At 44.9% G+C, this 23470-nt stretch overlaps 1 protein-coding gene across 2 annotated transcripts in view; it reads left to right on the forward strand.

Annotated features, from left to right (window-relative positions):
- Nucleotides 1–22203, forward strand: part of Znf521 (zinc finger protein 521) — a 280987-nt gene extending 258784 nt beyond the window's left edge. For both annotated transcript variants that reach the window (XM_055625739.1, XM_055625740.1), the window contains exon 8: nt 21415–22203. In XM_055625739.1, the coding sequence (XP_055481714.1) occupies nt 21415–21444 (30 nt within the window). In that variant the 3' untranslated portion in view covers nt 21445–22203. The remainder of the gene's footprint in view (nt 1–21414) is intronic.
- Nucleotides 22204–23470: the final 1267 nt, after the last annotated feature.

Here is a 23470-nt window from a genome sequence, read left to right on the forward strand (position 1 = left end):
GCACATTTGTAGCCAAAGTGGCCTAGGCAAGGCTTGAGCTCCTCTCTTAGAGCACAGGAGCCACAGTTCAGTTGATACCTCCGGAGAGCCGCAGCTGAGCTGCGGTGTTACAGCGGTCCTTGCCTGCCGATCTTCCTAGGACGTTGGCCATCATGCTGGGGGAGTTCCTGCCGTGGGGTGGGACAGCTTAGCCTGGTGGAGCTTGGACTTCAGAAGCTGGCCTGTCGGCTGCTTTTGCCTCAGAGATTGTTGGCTGCCTCACCTGCCTCTCCATTACAGAGCAAATGCAGCATCTCCACACTGAGAGGCTGGTAGTCGTCTGGCGTGCAGGGGGTATAGTGAGACTTCCAGAGAGAGATCACCATAGTTTAAATCTGTCACATCTCTACAGCTGTTTGATTTCCCCCTCCAACCACCTTTCACCTGATTCTGATGCATATTTTTCACACCGCAGTTTTACTACTGCATGAGTTTTATGGTCACATTTCTGAAGGAAAAATGAATTGCTGTATATGAGAAGGGACACACAGGACAATAACACACAACACAGTACTGAAACGTGGATCATTGGCTGTCTTGCTAACTGGCCCTAAGCTGGCCATTCAGTACAGGTGCTCCAATTATGTGCCTCAGAGTACTAAATTATGTGCATTGAGCCATTTAGGAGTCCTTTGTCAGTAATCAGAATCTCAAGTACACTAGTCCCGTTGATACTTAGGTGATAGATTAGATAGATATTCCTAAATATTCATTAAAATATAATTCCATCTCTTTAAAAAAATGTACCATAATGCCAATCATGCTCACATACCAAAAGAATTCAAAATATATTTTCTGTCAACTTTCAAAGGTCTGTTATAGATAAGTCATTCTTACATGAGATGGTATGGAATCTCTTGTTAGGAAGAAGCCAGCAGAGGGGTTGTACTCTTGAGCCAGGGTTGTTGGTGAGGAAGACAGACATCATCTCATAGTCACTGGCTGATGCCTCCCTGGCTTCCTACATTTCTAATGCTGACCCAAGAAAGCAAAGTCAAAATTGGCCAGTTATCTGGAAATCAAATCTCTATCCTAGAGTTCAGAAACTTCCTGAGTTTTCCTAGTTCGCTAGAATAATTTTTCAATCAAGCGCACTTTTGACATAGTTTGCTGTCAATTCTGAAAATCCTTATTGTTAAGCATTTCATCTTTCCACAGTTGTCACACATCTTGCATTAGGTTTTGTTTTGCTTCTTAGCATCCAACTCTACAAGCAAATATGCCGGCTCCCAGGTATCACATTTCAAAGCTGTGAGCCAGCTCCCTCCAGTTAAGTCCAAAACAGAAGGGGTTTTGTTGCCTCTTCATAAATGGCAAGGTAGGAACTAGGTGTGTTTTTGAAGAAAACTTTATTCAAGTTGTAGTCGTGTTTCCCTCTACCTGAGCCTGAAATCTCTCCATGAACAGGAAGAATGGGAACTGTTTGCAGCAAAGCCAAACAAAATGCTTGTAAAACTGTTCTGACCCCAAGCCTTTCTTCTCACAACTTTCCTGTACATTTCAAGGCCTTAATTTTCATCTCTCACAAACATTAAAGTTTTGGTTATTATCCCCACTCAAACCATGAAAGCTGCAGTTCCAACCTGCCTTGCCTGCTGTCCGAGGGCCTTCCTTTGAGGCCCACAGATGGAAATGTTTGCTCCTTGCTCTGTCTAGACCAGGCACATTCCCTATTATAGCAATCCCTTAGGAAAGTGTGTGGAGGAGCATCCGCCCTCCCCATCCTGCTGCTCTGGGCTTCGGCCCTGATGCCACAGAGCTTCTGCACAGCTCCTGGTCAGCCCTTCAATGTATCCGGAAGACGCCAAGATTTACAAGAGTATAAATTGTGTCAAATGAGTGCATGATTCTGGAACTGGCCCATTACATACGTCGCTTCATTTCTCTGCTTGTGGGCCTGTGGGGCTTTGGAAGCAAATTGGTGCTACGGCAACCTCCACTTAATTTGCTCAGTGGTTAAATTGATCTATCTCTTTTATTTGATCGGATCTCCAGGAACCGAATCATTTGCATTGATTTATTGATTGGTGCTGTGTTTTCACCATTAGTTTTGATCACTTTCAGCTGTTAATATTGGATAATTCAATCAGGATTGATTGGCCTTACCAGTGAAGGCAGAAAGTTAATCAGGTCAGACACAAAAATGGGGCATAGGTAATCTAACCTTGGTTTGACTGTAATATTATTATATATCCCCGCCACCCCCCACTTCTGTCCTGTTTCCTTTTCTTCCCTCCCTCCCTCTCTCATTCTCTCTCCCTCCCTCCCTTTCTCTCTCTCTCCCTCTCTCTGTAGGTCTGTCTCTCTCACTGCCATGAATGCTAGGCATTCTCTAGAATAAAAGGAAAAGTGTGGTTATCTCACATTTGCAATGCATCATAAAGTTGAGGTCGTTTTATTTTGTTTTTTAATAAAACTACATCTAGAAATTAAGCAAGCATACAAAAAGATAAGTGTGCTTGTCACAACGAACTCATTTGGATTAAATGAATTTTCAATTACCCATTTTGTCCCGATAAATGTCTAATCTGTGTGTGCATGCTTGGAGGCACAACCTGGGCTCACCTATTTCTAAATCTGGCCCTCACTGCTTCCCCCTGTGTCCTGGTAGTCAGGTTTTCAAGAACCAAGTGGCTAATGTGACCAAAACCAGGGCTGTGGGGGTAATTGCAGTGAGAACAAAACACTTTATTTGCATCTGAATAGTTTCTACTGTCCCACCCAGCTCAGCTTTCCAAAAATTCTCCGCCCATTAATTTGTTGATGTTCATGTCGATGTTTGAGTTTCACAGTTTAAAAAGGGAGCACCTCCTCTTCGTTCTAGGACCGACTCCTCCTCCAACAGCCCTGTTGTAAGCAAGCTGCCATTACTTTCTTTTTTTTTTTTTTTTGGTCTGGCCCAGAGTTGACGACAGATGGCCATCTCTGAACTGCCATCAGCGCAGCTTTATGGAGCATCCAGCTAGGGCATGCTGACGAGCACTGTGGCCAGTTCGGCAGCCCCCTCCCTCCCCCCCCCCTGGAAGTGATCATCACCTCTGCCATATTCTGCCTTGGCTGGGCCTTGTTGGCCCTGTGGTCTTCCATGTCGCCAAGGCAGCCTGCTGTCACAGGACCGGAAGGAAGATCTGCCTTCATTAGGAACAAGAGACCACAGACATAGTTGTCCTCCAAACAGGGAGTTCTGCTTAGGCACCTTTGTAGTCAGATGCAATGGAACTCCCTGGAAACCCAGGTTTCCAGAGCATTCTGCAATCCAGCCAGACTCGTGGAATTCCTGTGTGTGCTCCTATTTTAGATGTTTGCTCTACCCATGGGTCGATTTCCTCACATTAGCAGAGACTAAGTGCCAAGAATAGACCCTTCGTGTTTACAAATTCTCATCTGACTACGGAAAAACACCACATCCAGACCCAACTGTTGTGACAATTAGGGAAAGAGAAATGGCAATCACAGACTTTAACTATCAATCCCCTAAAATGAGCAGAGAATCCAGGACAGCATCTTCTAGATCCCTCGAGGTGATGGTCCTTGCACTGCCGCCCAGCAATGAGCTGTTCTGGGCATTTGGAGAAAGATTGATAGGCCACCGTTGATCGGGTTTGCTAAGGCAAGGCAGCTTCAGAGCCAGCCTTATTTTAAGAGGACTTCACATTTGTACCCTTTATTGTTATATTTGCACTGAATCTACAGCTCGTAACAGGCTGTGCCCTGCAGCTATGAAGGAGTAAGTTCCCCTTATTGGAGGGAAATCGGTGTTCTGTAAAAGCCTGAGATGGGGCGGGCGAGATGAATGGTGCTTGAAAGCACTGCTCGCGGTGCTGTCATTTAGAACAGCAACTCTGAAGCTCCAAACGAGAGTGAAAAGCAGGGTAAAGGAGTCCTTTTTCTAAAGCAGTGAAATTTCAAACTGCCTAAAAATAACAGGGCTCCTTCATTGATTACTTCGTTGACTAAGCAAGGGAGGCACTTAAGAGGCAGGGCCAGCTTCTGCATAGGAGAGGAGAGCCTGCCAATGTGAGGCAGATTCTCTGCCTCTTGTTTAGGTTGGGGGCGGGGGGGGGGAAGGAATGTCATCCTCTTCCTTGCACAGCCTCCGTGGGTGCAACCCCTCAGCTAGGCTGGCAGAGCCTCGTTCCTGGGAAACAGAACTCTACCATCAAAGGCTTCCCGTTCTATGTCAGCAAAGCCTAATTTTATAATTGACCAACCCACACCCTGGGTACATCGGCCAAGCTCGTGTGCCTTCTAGCCATATAAAAGGTGACTCGCTACCATTAAATATCAGCAGTGTGCTGGGCGATGCTTTGAGTTTATAAGGGTGAAAGGTCACTGTGCAGGAAAATGGAACCGTATATTTGCTGTGAGACAGGCACCAAGACCTCACTCCCTTCCTCAGTTATAATTCATGATGCTGCTGGTGGGGAGCCCTTTCCCTTCTGTGGAGTCAGGGCATCTCCACTGTAGCCTGCGGAGTACACCCTGCATCCCCTCCACCATCTGTGCACTCCTGAGCAGGGAGGGAGAGGGAGACGCCTCCCACTCCCTCCCCCCTCCCTCCCATACTATCTCCTGGTGTTAATATTGTCCAGTTGCTGCTGATTTGTGAAGGCAGTTCTCCAGAATAAAGCTGAGCTCCTACCTGACTAAAGAGAGAAATGGATGAACTGGTAAATGGCTCATTTAGAAAAGGCTAGTTGGAGAAAGGAGAAGCAGCAAAGCCCTAAGACCATGGCTGACCTGGGACCCCGAAATGTACTGTCAGTCACCATTAAGTAAGAGGCAACCTAGAAGCCTGGAGATGGCCAGTGTGACCCACGCTCATCCTGTCCTCAAGGGGCCTTCAGCGTCGGCAGTGGGGCCTGACGGAGTCTGTGGTTCTGACATGCGTTCCCTGCTCTCTCCACGGATTTGAGCCAGGCAGTGGCATGAAGGCCATCCCAGGCACACATACAGAGTCTTGACTGTAACTACATGCCACCCATTCTTGAGAACTAGCACCAGGATTGCCTGGGTGCCCCTGGACCTCAGCTCAAAGAGAGCAGGCCTTGGACCAAGCAGAATGCCACTGAAAACAGCTGTAGCAAGTAAAGTGTTGCGAGGTGGTAAGAGCAGAGCCGTCCTGAGCCTTGAGCCTGCAGGCCTTCCTTGCCAGTGTGCTGCTGTTTTTGAGTTCTCCTGTAAGCCCAGAGGTAATGGGGACAGGAAAGGAAGGAGTATGTGTTCAAACATCTGAACCCATACCTGGTTGCTACTGGGTAATCTCAGATTAATCGGCAGTGTTTCCTGTGCCATCAACATGGTCCACTCTATACTCTAAACGATAAATCAAAGCCAGGCCTGGAAAAACCATACCATGAATTTAACAGATCGGATGCCATAGGGGACCTACTGTGTTACAGACTCCAGAATGGTCTTCGGATGCTCTGACGCCAGCTAATTTCAGAGGCTTTGGAAGAGCTGTGGCAAGGTCAGGGGTCACCCGTAAAGACAGTAGTACTCAGGGGCCACCTTGTGTGTAATTGGCTGGCCATCCCATTCCGCTTCCCTGGGGGTGATTGTCACATGACCTCCTTCATCCTTCCAAGGAAAAAGTAGGGCAGGAGTGGCTGGGCTTGCCAGCCAGGTTTTCTTGGGTGAAAGATCACTTTGAGATGACACAGCCGAGTAGTCAGCCTGAATTCCTGGTTGGTATTTTATTAATTTTGCACCAAGATAAATCCTGAAATTCTGACAAACTCCATGACAGGTGAAATTCCTTCTTGCAGAATCTTCTCAGCGAGAGGCTGCTCATTTCGTTCTGTTCCGAGGCAGGCAACAGGAGGGCAGCTTTATAATCAGCCCTCAAAGGACCCCCAGCCGCCCCAGAGTCTCGGACTGATTGAATAACTCCTGGGCCTCTTCCCCTAGGCCTCCATCAGCGGGGGTCCTGTGGAAAGCAATCTCCCGCAGACTGGCACTGAAGTGAGCTTTAAACCACCATTTTCTGCTCTCCAGAGGAGCCTGGAGTACTAAAAGATAGATGGACTGCAGATATTTTATGAGAAACTGTCAGAAGAAGGGCAGAGTAAATGTTTTTTTCTTCTTCTTTGAGTCGCATACTACATCACTGTTGAGCTTCTCCCAGCATCCTTTTACATTTAAAGTATGAAATTAATTGGTTGCTAACCTTTCATTCCCCTTTTCCCTCTTCTTCATTGTCTTCCTCCTCGTAGGGTGTTGTGTTGTTTTTTTTTTTTTTTTTTTTTTTTTCTTAAATATTCACACAGAGGCCCTTTGCTTAACCACAGTTGTAGAAAATCAGTACCATTTGCAATGAAATATTTATAATGACAGAATGAAAAATTGGCTTCATTTTCTGGACTGCAGCCGAACAGTCTGCAACTTTGCACGAGCGTCATTGCACGTCCCTCCTTCCTCCTCTTCACGGGAGTCATTTCAGAAGCATGCCACATGCACGTTTACCTGTGTGCCGGAGGGGTTGCCTACCAAAGCACAGCCTGGCTCTACTAACCGTGTTGGTGGGAGGGAGCTGGTGGGCGTGGCCCGCAGAGGGTGCAGCGGGTGTAAACTCCCACCGGAAGGAAGAGCGGCAACAAGTTTCCAAGATCAGGAACAGAGTGGGGCCCGAACTTTGTAGCGCAGCGTGAGTAACAATCAGTCCTACCTGGGGACAGGTTTACAAAGGAGGTGGCCAGACAGCACTTAGCTCTCCTTTCCCCCTTTTAGGGTTGGCTGTGACCCCGCCTCTCCAAGTGACCCTCTTACTTAGAGCTGTTTGCTCACTGATCCAGAGTTGGTCGTTTGCCTTTATCTCCTCGGAAATTAAGAGAGGGAGACGAGGTTTTGTTAGGTCCGCCCGGGCTTGCATTGCAAAGCAGCTGTCCCTACCTGCGCTGACTGCAGTGAGAAACCAGAGGTGCCATGCCTTCTGGTTTCAGGATTCCATCGGATGTGTAGCAGGGAGCCTACAGTGAATTCCAGGCTTCCAAGTAACATTCACTCCTTACACAGTGTGCAATCGCCTAGCTGTCTCTTCAGCCTCTATTGCAAGGTACAGCGAGGGATCACACCCCATCCAAGCAACCCTTCCCAGGCTTCCAGCCCAGCCCTGTGTTAACCTTGAATTCATTCTCTTTTGGAACACTGGGCTTAATTAGTTAGCAGCGTTTCATTTTGATGGTTTTCCACAAGTGAAAACAGTTTCTAGCACTTTCAAAACGTGAATAAAAACAGCTGTGAATTGAGATCTTCAAGGTTTCAGGCCCTGAATTTGCCTCACCACGCACCACTGGCTCCACAAGATCAATAATCCATATTTTATTATATAATAAAGGCTGTCTGTAATTGAATTAGCTCATTCACTCCATCTGATTAGCCCTAGTTCATTCGTGGAGAGTATAAAAAGAATGCACACATACCTCGATATATTACAGTATTTGGATGGGATGTAAAGAGCTTAAGAATTTGTTTCAATATTTGTTTTTCCAGGGGTAGTAAGACTCACAGCCCATTTATGTGAGGTTGATATCGTTAAATGTTTACATCTGTCTGCCCTACACTTAACCTGACGTGGGTACCTTACAATAGGTCTCCCTTCTGACCTGGACAGATGGATACTCCCCTCTAGAACTCTGGAAGACAGTTGAGATGGTCTTTGTTTTGGGTTTTGTTTTTGTTTTTCTTCCTTCCTTCCCCCTAAGGCCATTTCCTTTTATCCATCCACAGACTGTCATTTTGGGGCTGCTGTGAGTGCTTACGGTATCCTCTTTGACTCAAAATTTAGCCCCATTTTAATAAGAACACTGAGTGGTAAAAAAGAGGTGTCATTCATTATTGGAGTCTCTCGGAACAGAACTTTAGACCAATGTGTGTGCTCTTTCTGCTGTCTCAAAGGGTTGCTGTTTCCATACAAACTGCGGGATTTGTCTTCACACTGCATTTCATATATATATATATAGATTTCTTAGAATCTGCTGACAGTTCCGCCCGAGATGATGTGTGCTGTAACACAGGCAGCCTTGTAGCTCTGGAATCTAGCCCGAAGTTATTTTACTGTAGTGTTTCCTAGACTCTCTGATTCAGGGGAGAAAAGGAGGTTTTCCTAAGACTATGCATTTTAGGATGCTAGCACTTTTTTCTTCCAGCACCATGCATGGATGTAGAAGATTGTTATCCTCAACCCTTATTATTGCTTTTTTTTTCTTCAGTGCCAGGGATAAAGGGAAATCATTTTTAACATTAGTTTTTCAACAGCTTAAACAAGTCTAAAATATATACCCAAGTAAATGGAAGCTGTAATAATGGAGTGCAGAGAATCAATCCTCGAAAGCCAGGAAAGGAACATTGAACAGTGCTCATTCATGTACTGCCAGATGTATTTCTGCATGTGACACGGCTTGCCCAACCGCTTTGAGTGATTTTCAGTGTTATTAGGCAGGCTCGCAAGAGCAACAGGCCTCCTGACAGAAGTAAAGAGCCAAGAGCTGAGCAGCCCAGGTCCTTGGTGAAGGAAGGTTGCACAGGGAACCTTGGTGTCAGAAAGAGAGGCACCCACCACAGGCTATATTTCAGTCTCTGCTCACGTGTCGCTGGGTCTGTTTCTCCTCTTGCCCAGCGCCTTCTGTGCTGTGGCTGGTTTGCATTTGTGTTTGAAGTGCCAGGCGGTTTAATGCAGTTATTCTTTTATAAATTTTGCAACACTGAAGCAAGCACGAAGGCTTTAAATTAGAATAAGTGCCACTTCTGTGTGGCAGGTTCCTTTGAGGACTGATTAGAATGAGGCCACCCGTTGCCTGGCCCTTTATGCGTGGTGGTGAGGCTCTGTGTACTTGTTTACAGCTCACCTTTGAATTTTCGTGAGTGTGCGCCATGCCTGCCGCCTGGCCCTCTGCTAGCCCAGACTGTCATTCCTCTAGGATCATGTTAAACACTTCACATTAAAGAGAGCTTTTTTTAATTATATTGCTTTATGTAATGAATTCAAATTAACTTGGAGGAGCAAATTGTATAAGGATGTGAGGGTTGTAGATTGATCTTGCCATAGCTATAGCACACCTCTGTTGGGGGGGGGGATTAAAGGGCTGTATTTCTGGCAGCTCAGAGTACTTGGAGAGGTGATGAAACTGTCCCAAAGAGACTGCAATTTTGAAAAGGTGGCCCCAAAGTAAGAAGAGAATAGGTATCTCACATGTGGGGCTCTGACACAGACACAGGTCTCCTCGGTGGAGGGGGCACCTCTGCCATTCTAAGACATGAAACACCCTAGCAGAAACAGAAATGGTGTGCAAGATAACAGGAGGAGCCTAACAGGCTTCCGTAGAGAATATGAAAAACAGAGCTGGCCAGATGTCACAGTGGGTAAGGTGCTTGCACCAAACCTAATAAACGGAGGTCCTTCCCTGGGGAATCCAAATGGTAGAAGGGAGAACCGGCACCAACAAGCTGTCCTCTGACCATCACATGGCCTCCTGGGACACACAGAGAGAGCGACTTCCAGAAAGGGTGCTGAAGCCACCCTCAGCATTGATTAAAAACATACAGAAGAAAAGGGAAAGAAAATCAGGCAAGCAGCCTGCTTGATGACCAAACAGGCCTTCCTAACCAGGAAGACATCCGAATACTGCATTGGGGCCATGAGACGCTGGCCCTTTCAAAGGGTTTTCAATCAATCTCAAGAGAAGCCTCCCCAAATTATATCCCGAATCTCAGAATGTTCCAGAAGGCCTGAATGATCCAAAGAGGCCAGGAGGCTTTCCTCTATGGAGTCTACATGTGAACAGAACCCGGGTCTCTTCACAGCATACTCTTGTTTGTTCAGGCTTCGGAGCGCACAGGCTCACACAATCCCAGGGTGTGGCCGATGTTCACCACCGTTTGGTGATATTCATCAATACGCTATATTTGACCTACTCGTTGCTTGGTGGCTGATGGTAGGCAAACAGGTTTTCTCTTATCTTTAATAACTCACAGTGTATTTTAGTCATGCCTACAGAGTGTGCTGGCATTATAATTAAAAACAGATGAGGGCTGGGAAGGTTGCTCCCAGGTAAGAGCACATGATGACCTGAGTTCGGATCCTCCACATTGTGTAAAAGTTGGGTGTCTATCCTCGCACCTGTAACCCCGGCTGTGGAAGGAGGGACGCTGGGGGACCACCCAGGATTGTGGACGTGTCAGCATGGCTGAAAAGAATGGTGTGCTCCTGGGTCGGCGGGAGACTGTCTCAAAGGAGTAAGGCAGAGAGTTCAAAAGCTTAGCACCTGATGTCCTTTCCTGGTTTCTGCACACACACAGACACTCACACACACTCACTCGGCGGAGTCGGGAGGCATGTGTCACTGCCTCTGCCTTCCTTACTCCAAGTTCAGCGCATTCCTTTCTCAGAATTATTGGAATTCAGTTGAAGGGAGCCCCTGTCCTATCAACTTGAAAGGCAGAGAGAGCCCTGGGTCCCCCTCCTCACAAAGGTTACCCTTCGAGTATAAATCACTAGTGCCAGGTGCTTTTCCTGTTCTAATCAGATGACCTTTTGAATCCGATGGACCAGGGTTTAAATCCTAAGGCCGCCAGTCACTTTTTAAATCAATGCCTGGCTTCACGCCCTTCAGCCCCTAAGAACATCTCAAGGAACCTCCATAAAGGGAGCAGCTGATCACAGGACAGCCCGGGTTGACTGTGAGATCTTGACCCAAGGAGACTGAATGGGATTTATTTCACTAAGTCCTCTTTAAAAAACTAAAATAAAATAGAAATAACCCTTTCAGGATCCAAAATCTAAGAGAAAAGGGAGGAGCCACCTATCTGTAATGCTTGTTTTATTTCTCTATACGGTTTATACTGGGAATTATTATATGTTCCAACTTAAAATTTTAAAGCTGCATTATTTAATTAAATAAGAAGGTATTTCTGAGCAATTATCAATTTAAGCATCTATTATTTGTTGCTAATTACTACACGAGGTTGTTAAATATTTACCAGAAGTTTGTTTAATTGTATTTGACTGGGAAAGAGACGCCCAAACATAGCTTTAGCATGGAGAGCCAGTGGTATGCACCCGAGAGCCTAGTAGAAAGGAAATTTGTATTCGCCCAAGATTAACACATTAACGTCAGACAAGCGTTTTCCCTCCCCTCTGCTTTGCACAGAGTTATTTATCTTTAAGGTATTAAAATTAAGGCACGAAGAAGGGGGCACTGTTCGAGGATGTAAAATCGGAAGGAGGTCATTCTTAACCTTGTTTACAGATGTTCTGGTTTAGAAAGCACCAGTGTGATAAATTAAACATTACGGTAGAAAAAATTCAAGCCTCGCTGCAACTGGTGTGTGGACACACCTGTCTGTGAAGACGGACTTAATCCCCGAGCTTCGTATTAGGCAGTGTTGCCTGTCAAAGTCTCCCGGCACCGACACACCAACACTCCAGCTCCGGAGGTGAGGCAGAATCACCATGGTCCAGCCCCTCTCCTCCTGCTTTGTATATGATGATTGCAATTTCCTGTTGGCTCCTTGCAGGTAAACAGGCAGCTCAAGTTGTTGATTGCTTATATTTAAGAAAAAAAAAAAAAAGGAAGGAAGAAGAAGAAAGAAAAATCAACTTTGTATTTTTATCATATTTCCCAGTGGCCACTTTGCTTCTTTTAGCCTGTTCTTCCAATCTGGAACTTTCTGTGAAGCCCAGTGCAAACTATTGCGAGTTCAGAGACAAACAGAAAGATGCAGTCTGGGGTCACACTGGGTAGCTAGCGTGAAGTATTGGCTCTTGCCCTCTACCTTGTTTGTTTTGTACAGCACGAGGTCACAGACATGCACTAGCGTGGTACAGCTGCCTTCTACAGGATCTGGGGTGTCAAACTTGGGAACTCACACTTGGAAGGCCTGCATTTACCCCCAAGACATCTACATCACCAGCCCTCCAAAGTGGGCAATTTTCAAGCCTTTCCAGTGTGCAAAACAGTTAGAAATCAGCTTTGTGCTGTATTTACCGAACTTGTACTATTATTTTTAAGGTCTTCCTGGAAAATGGAATTGTTACCATGTTAACATTGCCCATATGTAGCCCAGCAATATAATTTGGCCCTTTGAAGTGGCTTGTTTTATTTCTCCATACTGTTTATACTGGGAATTATTATATGTTCCAACTTAAAATTTTAAAGCTGCATCATTTAAATAATTAGTCTTTGCTTCTGAAGACTCACATTAAACTATGTCCCAGATAATTAGCTGGGTGTTCTTGCTACATTATAAACCACTGTGAAATTTTCCAGATTGGCTAAATGCTGCTTGTTTGTGAGTTCATTTGTTTAAAGAAGAGCAGAATGTGAGCTTGTGAATTAGTCCTAGAACTTAGTAGGCAGAAGCAGGAAGGTGCATTTCTCCTTCTCAGATACATCCAGCCTGATTTACATGAGACCCTTTCTGAAAACAAGCAAAAACCCTATAATTGCTTCTCCTGGTAGACAGTATGGACCATGGCCAGGAACATCCTTCATCTCTTAAGAGATACCTACCAGACACTGTCTCTTAAGTTCTTCCCAATTGGAAAGTTATACTTTTGTTTCTATGCTGTGTTATATGCAAGTATGATAATTCCTGCCAGTAAAATATGGGCCAGCAAATCGCTCTGGTAACTTTCTTTCAATGTACACATTTCATCTCCGCACCCTAAATGGTAACTTCCACAGTCTAATTCCTGAGTCACTTTAGACACTGTTGCAACATGAGCATTCCTAAGCTCCATGTTTCCTTGACCTTGGGCAGACATCTTTGCTGCTTGTATGTAGAGTACATAGCTGAGTGAGTGAACATGTCTGGAGAGAGTTAGCTCCGCCTACAGGGAATGCCACTTGTAGTGTATATCAAAGGATGCTTTCCAGAATTTCTGGACAATTGCCCACATTTCTCCTATGGCGTTATTTTAAAAAGCTGTGCAGCACAGTCCTGTATAGTATACATGTGTCTTTTCCTGTGAACACACCTTGTTTTCATAAGACAAAGGGCATGTCCCACAGACCAAGAATAAGTAGCATACCTGAGCAAAGGCATGGCAAGCTCAGTATATTTCCAATACAGAGATGAAGCAAAATCTCCAACTTGATCATATCTCAGTAAGTAACTTGATTATATCCATGAAAAGACAGGTCAACAAGAAGGGCTCCTAGAGGCACCTGCTCCACCCTGCAGCAAGCCATGGCCACCCTGTGGCCTGTGGACCATACCAGGAAAGGTTAGCTAGGAAAGCACAGCAATACAAAATCACAAACATAAAACATTATTGAACTTTCTCGTGGTGACCTTGTTTTCGTAACTTGACTGTATGGATCTCAAGCACAAACTTTAGCGATTACAGAAGCCCCTCAGGGTATCTGGATTTAACACACCACAGGCCAACACTTCTACATGGCTCCTCTGCCCATGTACCTCTTCTTTCATGTTGACACTTAAAAACAATTGAATGCTAGATCTTCCTTTTCCCAGCCTTTCATTTATTCAGGCACAAATCTTTTCCAGATAGCATAAGGCAACACGCCCCCCCTCCCCAGATTAATTTGTGTTACTGGAAGAGACATAATAATGTCTAGAGACCCACCTCACAGTAAAGACCAGCATACCTCCTACAGTGCCCCGAGAAACTATGGCTGCCCATCCCCTAAGGTCAGCAAAGCTGGGTCTGAGAAGCCAAGTAGAAAAGCAAGCCACATTGGCCTTTTGGGATCCTGTGCATTTTCAGGGTCTTTGACAACCAGCACAGGAATGGCATCTGTTTATCCAAGGGTCAGGAAAGACTCCTCCGCGTCGCCTTCAGCTCTCACTGTCGCTTCCTGCTCACACATTTGAGCGTCAGTTCATGGACTGGCCGCTTCCCCCATGCTACAGGATTGGCATGACTCACATTTCCTAGGCTCATTAACCTCCAAAGAACAACATGCAGCACACCCTCCAGTGAGCTTCACCAGAATGCTCGCTCTTTTCCTATGAAAAATAGAGACTGTACTGTAATGTCAGAACTGTTTGAAAAACAGGCCTCAGGCCTAAAGTTTATTAAACAGTTCTCTCTTTGCCAGGGAACACCCTCTACTGTGACTGTCCCTTTCTGTCTGTTATAGTACGTATTATTCTGGTCACCACTGGCGATGCCATTTCACCTTTGTTTAAACATAATCTAGTGTCACCCAGAAAGTGCCCTGAGATGTCAGCCCAGGCCCATGTGACTGTTAAATGTCGAAAGAAAATGTGTCAGTGTCTCTGCAAGTTCACGGTGATGGCAGTACCATATGAAAAAGAGAGAGAGAGAGAGAGAGAGAGAGAGAGAGCATGCAATTCCATTACTGCAGACCCAATCAGAAATGCAAAATTTGTGGCGTGAAAAAGGAATCATGATAGGCGTGTTCAGAAACACCACCTCTGTGTTACCATGGAAGTGCCTCCTTCTAGAAAATTCTTCCAATATAAAATCATGAGTCACCTTCCCTGGGCCTTCTACTGGGTGTGTAGCTGTGTTGTGGTTTGTACTTTCTTCCTGTGTTTTGTCATCAAATTACTGAGGGGAAATAACCCATATTGTATAAAAGAGCATCCATTGAACACACCACATGAAAGTGTGCATGTCCACAAACATGTTCACAAGGCTTCCCAGGTAGGGTCTGCGGAAACACAGCGGTGCAAGAATTCTGCTTACAAGAAATGTACGGTGGTCACTTTGAGGGGGCAGGAGGATGTAAAGGGAAGGTTGGTTGTTTCAGGTCTTCGACGCAATTCCAAGAACATTCTTGTTGCTAGTCTCAGAGCTGTGGGAATTCAGCCTGTTCAGATTTAAAGGTATGAGAACTTTTCTGATTGTGTGGATTCTGAAGGCATCTCTTTATTAGCATCCCTCTCCTGTTGACCTCCTTAAGATGCTTGAGGGCCACCTTTTGCCTCTGTGACTATTTTTTTTCTCCCCTCATCCAGAGCCAATTGCCCAGCACCCTGTCATCACTCCCTGAATACACTTTCAGAACTATTTTACTAGCAGAGAAGAAGTTGGGAATAAAAAAGAGAGAGGGTAGAAATGTAAAACTCTTGATTAGAAAGTATAATTTAATAGAACATGTATTGAACCGAATGTATTGATTAATGTAGAAGATATAGTACTTATATTGATTTGAACCAGAGATTTAGTACTAAAAGCTCTAAGCCAAAAAGCTGCTGCGGATTGCTACAAAAGTCAGTTTAATGCTGTCCTTGGAATGCCTTCAGAAAGAAATTCTTCTAATGTTTGAGGACTAGGTAGAATGTGGTATATGTCAGTCTGATCCCAGAGGGTTTTATTTTGTACTCTAATAGCTGTTACGAGCCTACATTATATCCAAGGAGTAATTTTCCTTAGAGGTGCCCAGCTCGCTTTGTGTCAATATTCTAGCATTTTAAGTCACGGACAGTATATGCTTCTGGGAACAGGGAAGGAGCCAGCCAGACTCATAATGGCCCGCATTCATTAATAAAGGCAGAGGCTTCTGTCCCTCCATTGCCCGCTACAGGGAACCTCTTTGGCCTTTAGGGACCCTGCACAGACACAGTTAAAAGAAGCTCTATTTCGAGTGGGCAGAAGATGAAATGCACGACTTGGAGGTATTTCTTAAGTCAGCTCTGTGCCTGAGCACAAGGGTGACCTTCTGGGTCAAAGAAGAAGGCAGGTCAGGAAGACTTATTATCCAGCCTGTTGGAAACCAATTGCTTTTGTTTAAAAATAAATAAATAAATAATGAAAAAGCAGGAGTGCTTAAAAGGTGGACAGCGATGTCGAATTCAGTCCCCTGCCTGAAAGGAAAGCTCGCAAGCGTGTGTGTGCAAAACCGGGTGTGCTTCTGCGAAAAATGAGAGCATTGATTAGCCTCTGTGTTCACGGATAAACGGCTGGCCCAAGTGATAAAAGGAAGGGGGATATAATTAGTTAATCAGGGAAGATTGATTGCGGATGTTTGTGTTCTTCAACGAAAGAAAAAAGCCAACATGTTGCCACAGCGTTGTCACCATCTGTTGAAAGACACAGCCACACTTAATCTTTATATTCCCGATTCTCCTGCCCGGCTTTGTGGCTTTGTTGCTTTGTTTCTGAGCTCCGGTTTCATGGGTTTGAAAGCATCTCATTTAAACCGAATCCAACCACCGGGGTCCTAGTGGAGAGATCCCTCTCTTTCTTCCTCGTCACTGCTTTTTAAAAATAACATGCTGGCTCTCTTTCCTGTTTCTTGAAGCTTGCCTATATTTGTTTTGGCAGAGAGGGGCTATAAATAGATAAGTCGTGGTTTAAAGGAAAAAATTTACATCTTTGAATCAACTGATTTTTTTTTTTTTTTTTTTTTTTACACAACCTCCATTCAAAAGCTGTTTTGATTATTATGGCCACTTAACATCTCAGTGGTGTTGACAAAACAGAGAGCAGAGGTGTGGTGTTTGCCAGAGAATTGGAAAAGTCCAGGCAATCCATGGGCTCTACTTTTTTTAGGTGGAAATGAAAAATTTTCATTCGGAGGAAGTAGATTTCCTAGGTGCGCCCCCTTTAAAGGTTAACTTTTATCATGGTTCTAGGTGTAGAAATTCAAATCCCCATCAAGACTGAAGGAAAATTGGATAGCCTCAAAATTGCAAGGTGAACAGTTTCAGAGGATCATGTTTTTTTTTTAATTTTTATTTAAAAAATATTTTCCTTGGAGTGCATTTAAAATAGGATTAAACTGTTTGACCAGCAAATGTGGTCAGCTCTCCGAAAGACGGGCCTGAATTAATCATTTGTTCGAGTGCCAAGCCTAAAATGAGAATTCCAGTCTTGTAAAATGGAAGGCATCTCACATTTAAAAAGAAATACATAGTGCTAGGAGGGGAGTTTTTAAGGCCCTCATCTGTTTTTTAGCTTCTAAGTTTAATTTCACATTCACAGAGAAAAAAAAAAAAAGAAAGAAAGAAAGAAAAAAGAAAGAATGCACACACTCCTTCCAAATGGGCCCCTTACAATGAAGAGAGTGTTCTAGAAACCTTGCTATTAAAGGCTCAGGCCTAGATAGATCTTCTTTTAGGCTTTAAGGTATGTTGTGAGTTTGATTTTTTTTTTAACACAAACCCCCCCTCGTGTAAAACAACTGTTCATAACGGGGATTAATGGTTTTCAATTTTCAGTTACTTAGACATGGGGTCTCCAGGAGATGGCTTTTTGCAGAGTAGAATATGGCTCTCTGTGGGATTGCACAAGTTTTCTCCTCTTCCACTTCCTTTTCTGTCACCGCCCCCCACCTCCACCAGTGTCGCGCCGATGTTCCTCTCGATTATGTAAAACACTTTGCCTTCATTGGAACAGATATTTTTCCTCATAACCTGTCATTGCATTAAAGTGCTTTGGGGACTGCGAATTGCTGTGTAAAATTGGTGAGATTACCCACAGCTTTGTTCTAGTGAAGTGGCTTCCTTCAGACCTGAAGAGCCCAGAACTCTGTACAGAGAGGTGCTCAGGGAAGACTGTGCTGCTGCTTTCTAGTTTCTGCTCCTGAGCATCCTTGTGCCTGGTGTCCCAGGACCAGCTCTGCGGTGTGGCCTGCTGCCAGGGCAACAATGGGCCTGGCCTCCCCTCTGCCCCCAGCTTCTGCTGTCTGCATCTTACCTTCCCGCTTGCTTCTTGGCGGCATTTCCCAGCAAATGATGTCTAGAATTTCTTAAAATCATGAAAATCATTGAGCACTCACATGGGAAGACTTGTCTCCCTTCCAGAGAAACATCTGAGGCCACATCTGGAGCGTGACTTTGTGTCTGTTCTTACACACCCACAAGATAACCAAATGAATGTGTGGCTCAGGCACTCCATCCGTCCTTCTTTATCGGGCCACTTGTACTTTCAATGCACTTGGAATAAGGTGCCTGTTCAGGAAGCAGAAATGTCCTAGGAATCCTCAAAGGAAATCCCTTGAGAGGGTATCACAAACATCTGGAATTTTTCTCCCCGATCCCAACAGAAATATGCACATTTCCCATGGACCTCTGGGGAAGTCCCACCATGAGAATTGCTGTCTGTGGGAGGACTGGAGGGGACCCTGAATTGGGCTGGAGCCAAAAGAGGGAAATTGAGTGTGGTGGTCAATACCGATTGTCAACTTGACAGGATCTAGACTCACCCAGGAGACAAGTGCCTGGGCACACCTGTGAGGGACCATGGACGTTAGGTCAGCCTCTGTGTGTGCTCCTGAGGCGTTGTCCAGATTAGCTTAACCGAGGTGAGAGGACCCGAGTTTACTCCAGGCAGCAGCATTCATGGACTGGGACCCTGGGTGGAATAAGAAGGAGAAAGCAAGCGGAACACAAGTATTTACTGCCTTCTGCCTCCTGTCTGTGGATGCCATGGAAGCAGCCACCTCAAACCCAGCTGCCATGACTGTGTATCCACAGGCCATGCGTGAGCCAAAATAAGCCTTCCTGCTTTCTTCTGCAAGTTCCTGCTGTCAGGCCCTTTACCTCAGCAGCATGGTGGGTCTAATACAGTGAGGATGAAGGCTCCCACGTGACAGGACCTGGTGTTTTGTCATCTTTTCTATTGATGAGACAGATCCATGGATCTTTACTTGGTATAAGCTTGTGTTTCCCAAGCTGGCTCTGGCTCCTGTCATGAAACTGTTTTATTTGCTTCTCTCAACCTTCGGAGCATAAGTCCTTGGTACCACTGACTTCAGTAGGCTGCAATAATGCGATTAAAGTATATCCACATATATAGCACATATGTAAATATTTAGTGTGATTGTTGGAAACTAGCTCTATACTTGTGTCTATTGGAAGGAAACAAAGAAAAGAAAAAAGAAAAGAAAAAGGAGTGAGTTTGAGCCACACTAGGAAACTTAAGAATAACATGATGAAAATAAGACTCTTAAGTTACTTCTTTTTCGAACGTTAATTGTGGGAAAAACAATGATAGTCACCTATCAGTACCCATTACTTAGCTACCTAGTGTCCTGGCTTCTTTTGTTCCTTTTATTTCATAACTCTTTTGTAGGTATTTTTGTTTAGTCTTTAGATCAGACCTTTCTATGAAACCGTTTTTGACACCGAGATAACAAAAGAAGCGTTATAGTTTGTGGTTTTGACTTTTTTAATGCTTGTAAACCTCTGATCATAGCTGGTGTGGATCTTTAAGAAACTAGGAAAGCCGTTTGTTCCCACCAGTATTTTTAATATGCCCTCAAAAACAAAACACCCCCCAGACATATTTAAAATCAATACCCAGACAAAAGAGTTGGCATAAAAATAGTTTACTCTTAAATGCACTTTGAGGCCGGTTCTGCTGGAGAGAAAGCCATCCTTTTGAAGAGAATGAAGCAAGGATGTTTTACATAAGCTCAGAATAAAATAAAGCTGCCTTGTCACTAGTGATGTATATCACCATTTTTTTTATATTTTTATTTATTTATTTATTTATTTTTTTGCATTTGGGGCTCCAGCCAGAAGTCAGGCTCCTCAGTCCTCAGTCATGACTGCCCACCACACAATAATTGTCATGGTGGGAAGGGCCTGGTTTCCACTGTCCATCTCCTTCACCAAAAGCCTGAGTCTGAAACAGGGAAGGGGAGCTGGGCCTCTGCCATCCCTCTCCACTCCCTTCCTAGAGTGCTAGCCCCAGGTGGGAATTATCAGCCACCTAGCCTTTGGTCATGCAGCCTATATCTCTGAACAAGTGGCTGTCCTCAGGGATGCTAAATCCAGCCAAGATCCCACAAATGAAGTGTTCTGCTTCAAGTACTCATCTAGCTTCTCTTCGCCTGTAAGACCAATTCTGAACATTTTAGTGATGTTTAAAATTTTCTCTTAATGTTGCCCTAACTACTCTTCATCTTTATTTCCGTGCAGTACGCGTGCTTCCAACCCCTCTAGAAGATCTTAGCCACTCAGAACTCTTTTTCTCCCCCTGTCCCTGTCCCTGTCCCTGTCCCTCTCCCTCTCAAACACTACCTTACTACCCCTTCTGCTGCAAAGGCTCCCCTGGTGAGGATGCAGGCCAAGGAGAAATCGTGGAATTTGTGTGTTACTTTCCATTAGTTTGGGTCATATCACTGAACTGTCACGTGTCCAGATGGCTTCTTCCTTAGATCATGAGAACTTTGATGAACTCAAGACAGAAAATATGCCTCTTTCCATATCCCATATCCAACTGGTCAGGTTTCCTCTGAGCGCTGGGTGCTGCAGGCCCCAGTATTCATACCAGCATTCCACAGTTTCTCATCAAGGCAGGAATACATGAAGCTACATCCAAATTGCCATTATAAGGCCAAGAGGCCAGACTACAAAGATGAGTGTACCATAAGAAGGACAGGCGGCCTTGCAGAGTCAGAGACAGGAAGTATGTTCTAGGTGGGTAGCTTTACTTCAAGCTAGGCTTCAGGGCTCTGATTGGAGTTAGTGAGTGGAGTGTGAATGAAGTGGGGCAGAGCTGCTTCGGGGAAGCCAGAGAGAGGGGAGCTCAGGCCACCTCCGAAGTCTCAGTCTCCAGTGAAGACCTGGAGGCCTATGACCAACCCCTGTAGAAAACAAGACCATCCTTAGCACCATGCTTGGAGCTTAACAAAGCCTGCACGCTTGAGCCCTTTCAGCCCAATATGTCCAAAACAGAAATGTTGGACAGGAGGCCCAGGTGCCCCATCGCAACATGGAAAGAAGTTATCTCCAAAAAGGAAAAAGGACATGCTAGTGTGACTGGGGTGGGGGGGGCACCACACTCCTTACTGCTGCTCAGTAGCCTCGGGAGAAACACTGACACCCAGAGCAGGGAGTTAGAGCAGGCTGCTGGGAGCTCCTGAAGAGTCCCAGCTTGGTCATTCTTACCCCCTTCACACACACACACCTTTACAAGAGTACTGGAGGTCCTTCCTGGCCCATCCAACATCAGTCAAGTAGCTCTGTTCTTCAATATCCACATTCGAGGATAGGTAAACATTCTATAAACAGTCAAATCTAACAGAGATTTGAGCAAGCCATTTTAAAAAATGAAAATTATATACACAGGTCAAGAAACGGTTTCAACAGTGGTGCCCTGGGCACTGAAGCCTGGGTTCTGTTCCATAGAGGTCGTACTGTTCTGGGGGGTATTTGGAGAAGACGTGGCTGGCAGAGAGAATGTATGGTACTCCCAACACCTCCCCTCCCAGAGCCTCCTGGCCCTGCCTCTTCTCTGTCCTCCATGGAGATGGGTACAGCTTCAGCACACCTGTGTCCCATCCCAGGCCGTGCAGCCTCTCTGACCCACCCATCCTTCTGCATCCCCGCACACCATTACTTCTGTCATCGGGTCCCTACCGACACATATGTATGCTCACGCCAATGGAAAGAGTATCACTGAAGCTTTCTCCCTCTTTTTTTTCTCTACAGAATCACACGATGACCCAACACAGCAGTTAGTTCAAGTACAGCCTCTCAAGGAGAAGGACTTTTGCGGCACAAAAAGGGAACATGTTTTACTCTTTGCACGAAACTTACATTTTAATGTATATTCTTCAGAAGCATTGTATTGTATCATACAACTTGTATTATCAAAACTGTTGGATGTTCATGTGTTGGAACCTTTGAGCACCAGATAGACTCCTTGTATATAGAGTGTTGCACACGTATTATGTCGTCGATGCTAAAATGGTCTTATAAAGACAAGTGGACTTGGGCCCTATTCAGGCAAGATTTTCAAAGTGAACAAAATGGCTTAAGAGACAATGTTTTCGAGGAAGACGAACTGTTATCACGTCACTATGGTGGGACTTCCTTTTATTTACACTTAAGCCTAGAATTTCTCTTTTGGTATTTCAACGGTTAAAACCCAAGACTATTTTTTATTGCTGGAGATTCTCGTGAACCGTGAAGAGACCTTCTCGCAGAACAGAACCCCACATCTGGATACGGCCCGTATATATATTTGTAAGCCTTGCAGTGTGACAGGTAGCCTCGCCATTTATGCAATAGTTGTTATGTAGACTGTCAAAAGAGATTTTTTTTTCCTGGCTACATTTGAAGCTTTGAGTGTTCAAGGTTTTCCTTAATGATTTCACACAGCCAAATCCTTGAATCGGTTGAACTGACCTGTATGTTACTGTTCTCAATGTTTACTCTGCGGTCTGAACCTGGAGATTACTGGAATTGTTTTCCAAGAGGAAATAAATTCAGTTTACCATCAGCTATGAGTGTATTCGTGTGTTTTCCTTTTCTAGTTAATCTTACCATTAAAAAAAAAAAAAGAAAGAAAGAAAGAAAAAGAAATCTAATTGCCTGCACCCTCGGATATGAAATCTGCTCCCCAGCAGATCCCAGGCATAGCCTCAATCATATTTAGCCTTTGCACACTGGGCCAAATGTGGCTGAGAGGAGATTCATCATGCTGCACGGGAAGAAATCAGACCCCGGCTACTTAAACTGTCTTAGATTCTACCCGGTCACATTGTACTTGAGGATTCTGACATCACAGATGGATGTGATGGATGTTTTCTGCATAATTTGCAGCCCGATTCGTGTCCTGCCGTGTAAATCTGAACTCGTGGCGATGGCTGCAGTGCGAGCAGCCGTTTGGTGTATGTGTATTTAAGAAGCAGCATTGTTGAGAAGACAAAACGCAGAGCAGTGTGTCAGAGGGCTGTTAGCTCTGGTTCTGCCGCCAACTCCCAGTGAAGTCTTCTCCAAAAGGCTTTATCTCCTGGCCTGGCATCACCCAGCCAGGGAAGATAATGGACCTTGGTCATCATCAGCCTTCCAACAGACAAGGGACTGCTCTATGAGATGCCTACCACAGAACACTGAAGAAGAGAAGCTCCTGACTTCAGAGCGTTTGTGCAGTTTTTTTTGTTTTGTTTTGTTCTTAAGAGAAGGATGGCAGCATCTTTATTCTGCATAGTGTAAGTATAGACCTGATACAGGGGGAGCGCATTCATGGAGTCAGGCTTCAAATGGTTACCACGCTCTGAATCCCGTGACTCTGAAGATCTCAAGCCAATAGCAATAAACTTCAGAGTACTTTGGGGGAAGGAAAAATGCAACCTGGACGGATGTATTTGCGAAGCCTTGCCACCAGGACCTGCCTGTGTAAGCTCCTGCTCCAGCACCGCAAGGCAGAGCTGTCGCTCCACGGGTCTCAGACATTCCCTTGCAGGACTGACTTGCTCGTTACATCATGGTGTTTGGGACCTGACCCCCAGAGTCTGATTCAATAGAGCTCAAGTGTGTGCTTTTCTAAGAATTTCTGGGTAATGCTGGTTACAGACCACACCTCGAGAACCACTACCCTACCTCATTTACAAGTCATGGAATAACGAAGAATGAATAATCAAGCACATGATATTATTTGTTGTGTTTCCAATAAAAAATTTAAAAAAAACTTTTTGTCAAATGTTAGTATCATTCACACACAAGTATTTTGTAGTGATTAAAGTATGCACACCAGCCATAA

The sequence above is a fragment of the Psammomys obesus genome, unplaced genomic scaffold, assembly GCF_907164565.1.
Source record: "Psammomys obesus unplaced genomic scaffold, mPsaObe1.curated_primary_1811, whole genome shotgun sequence".
Classification (NCBI taxonomy): Eukaryota; Metazoa; Chordata; class Mammalia; order Rodentia; family Muridae; genus Psammomys; species Psammomys obesus.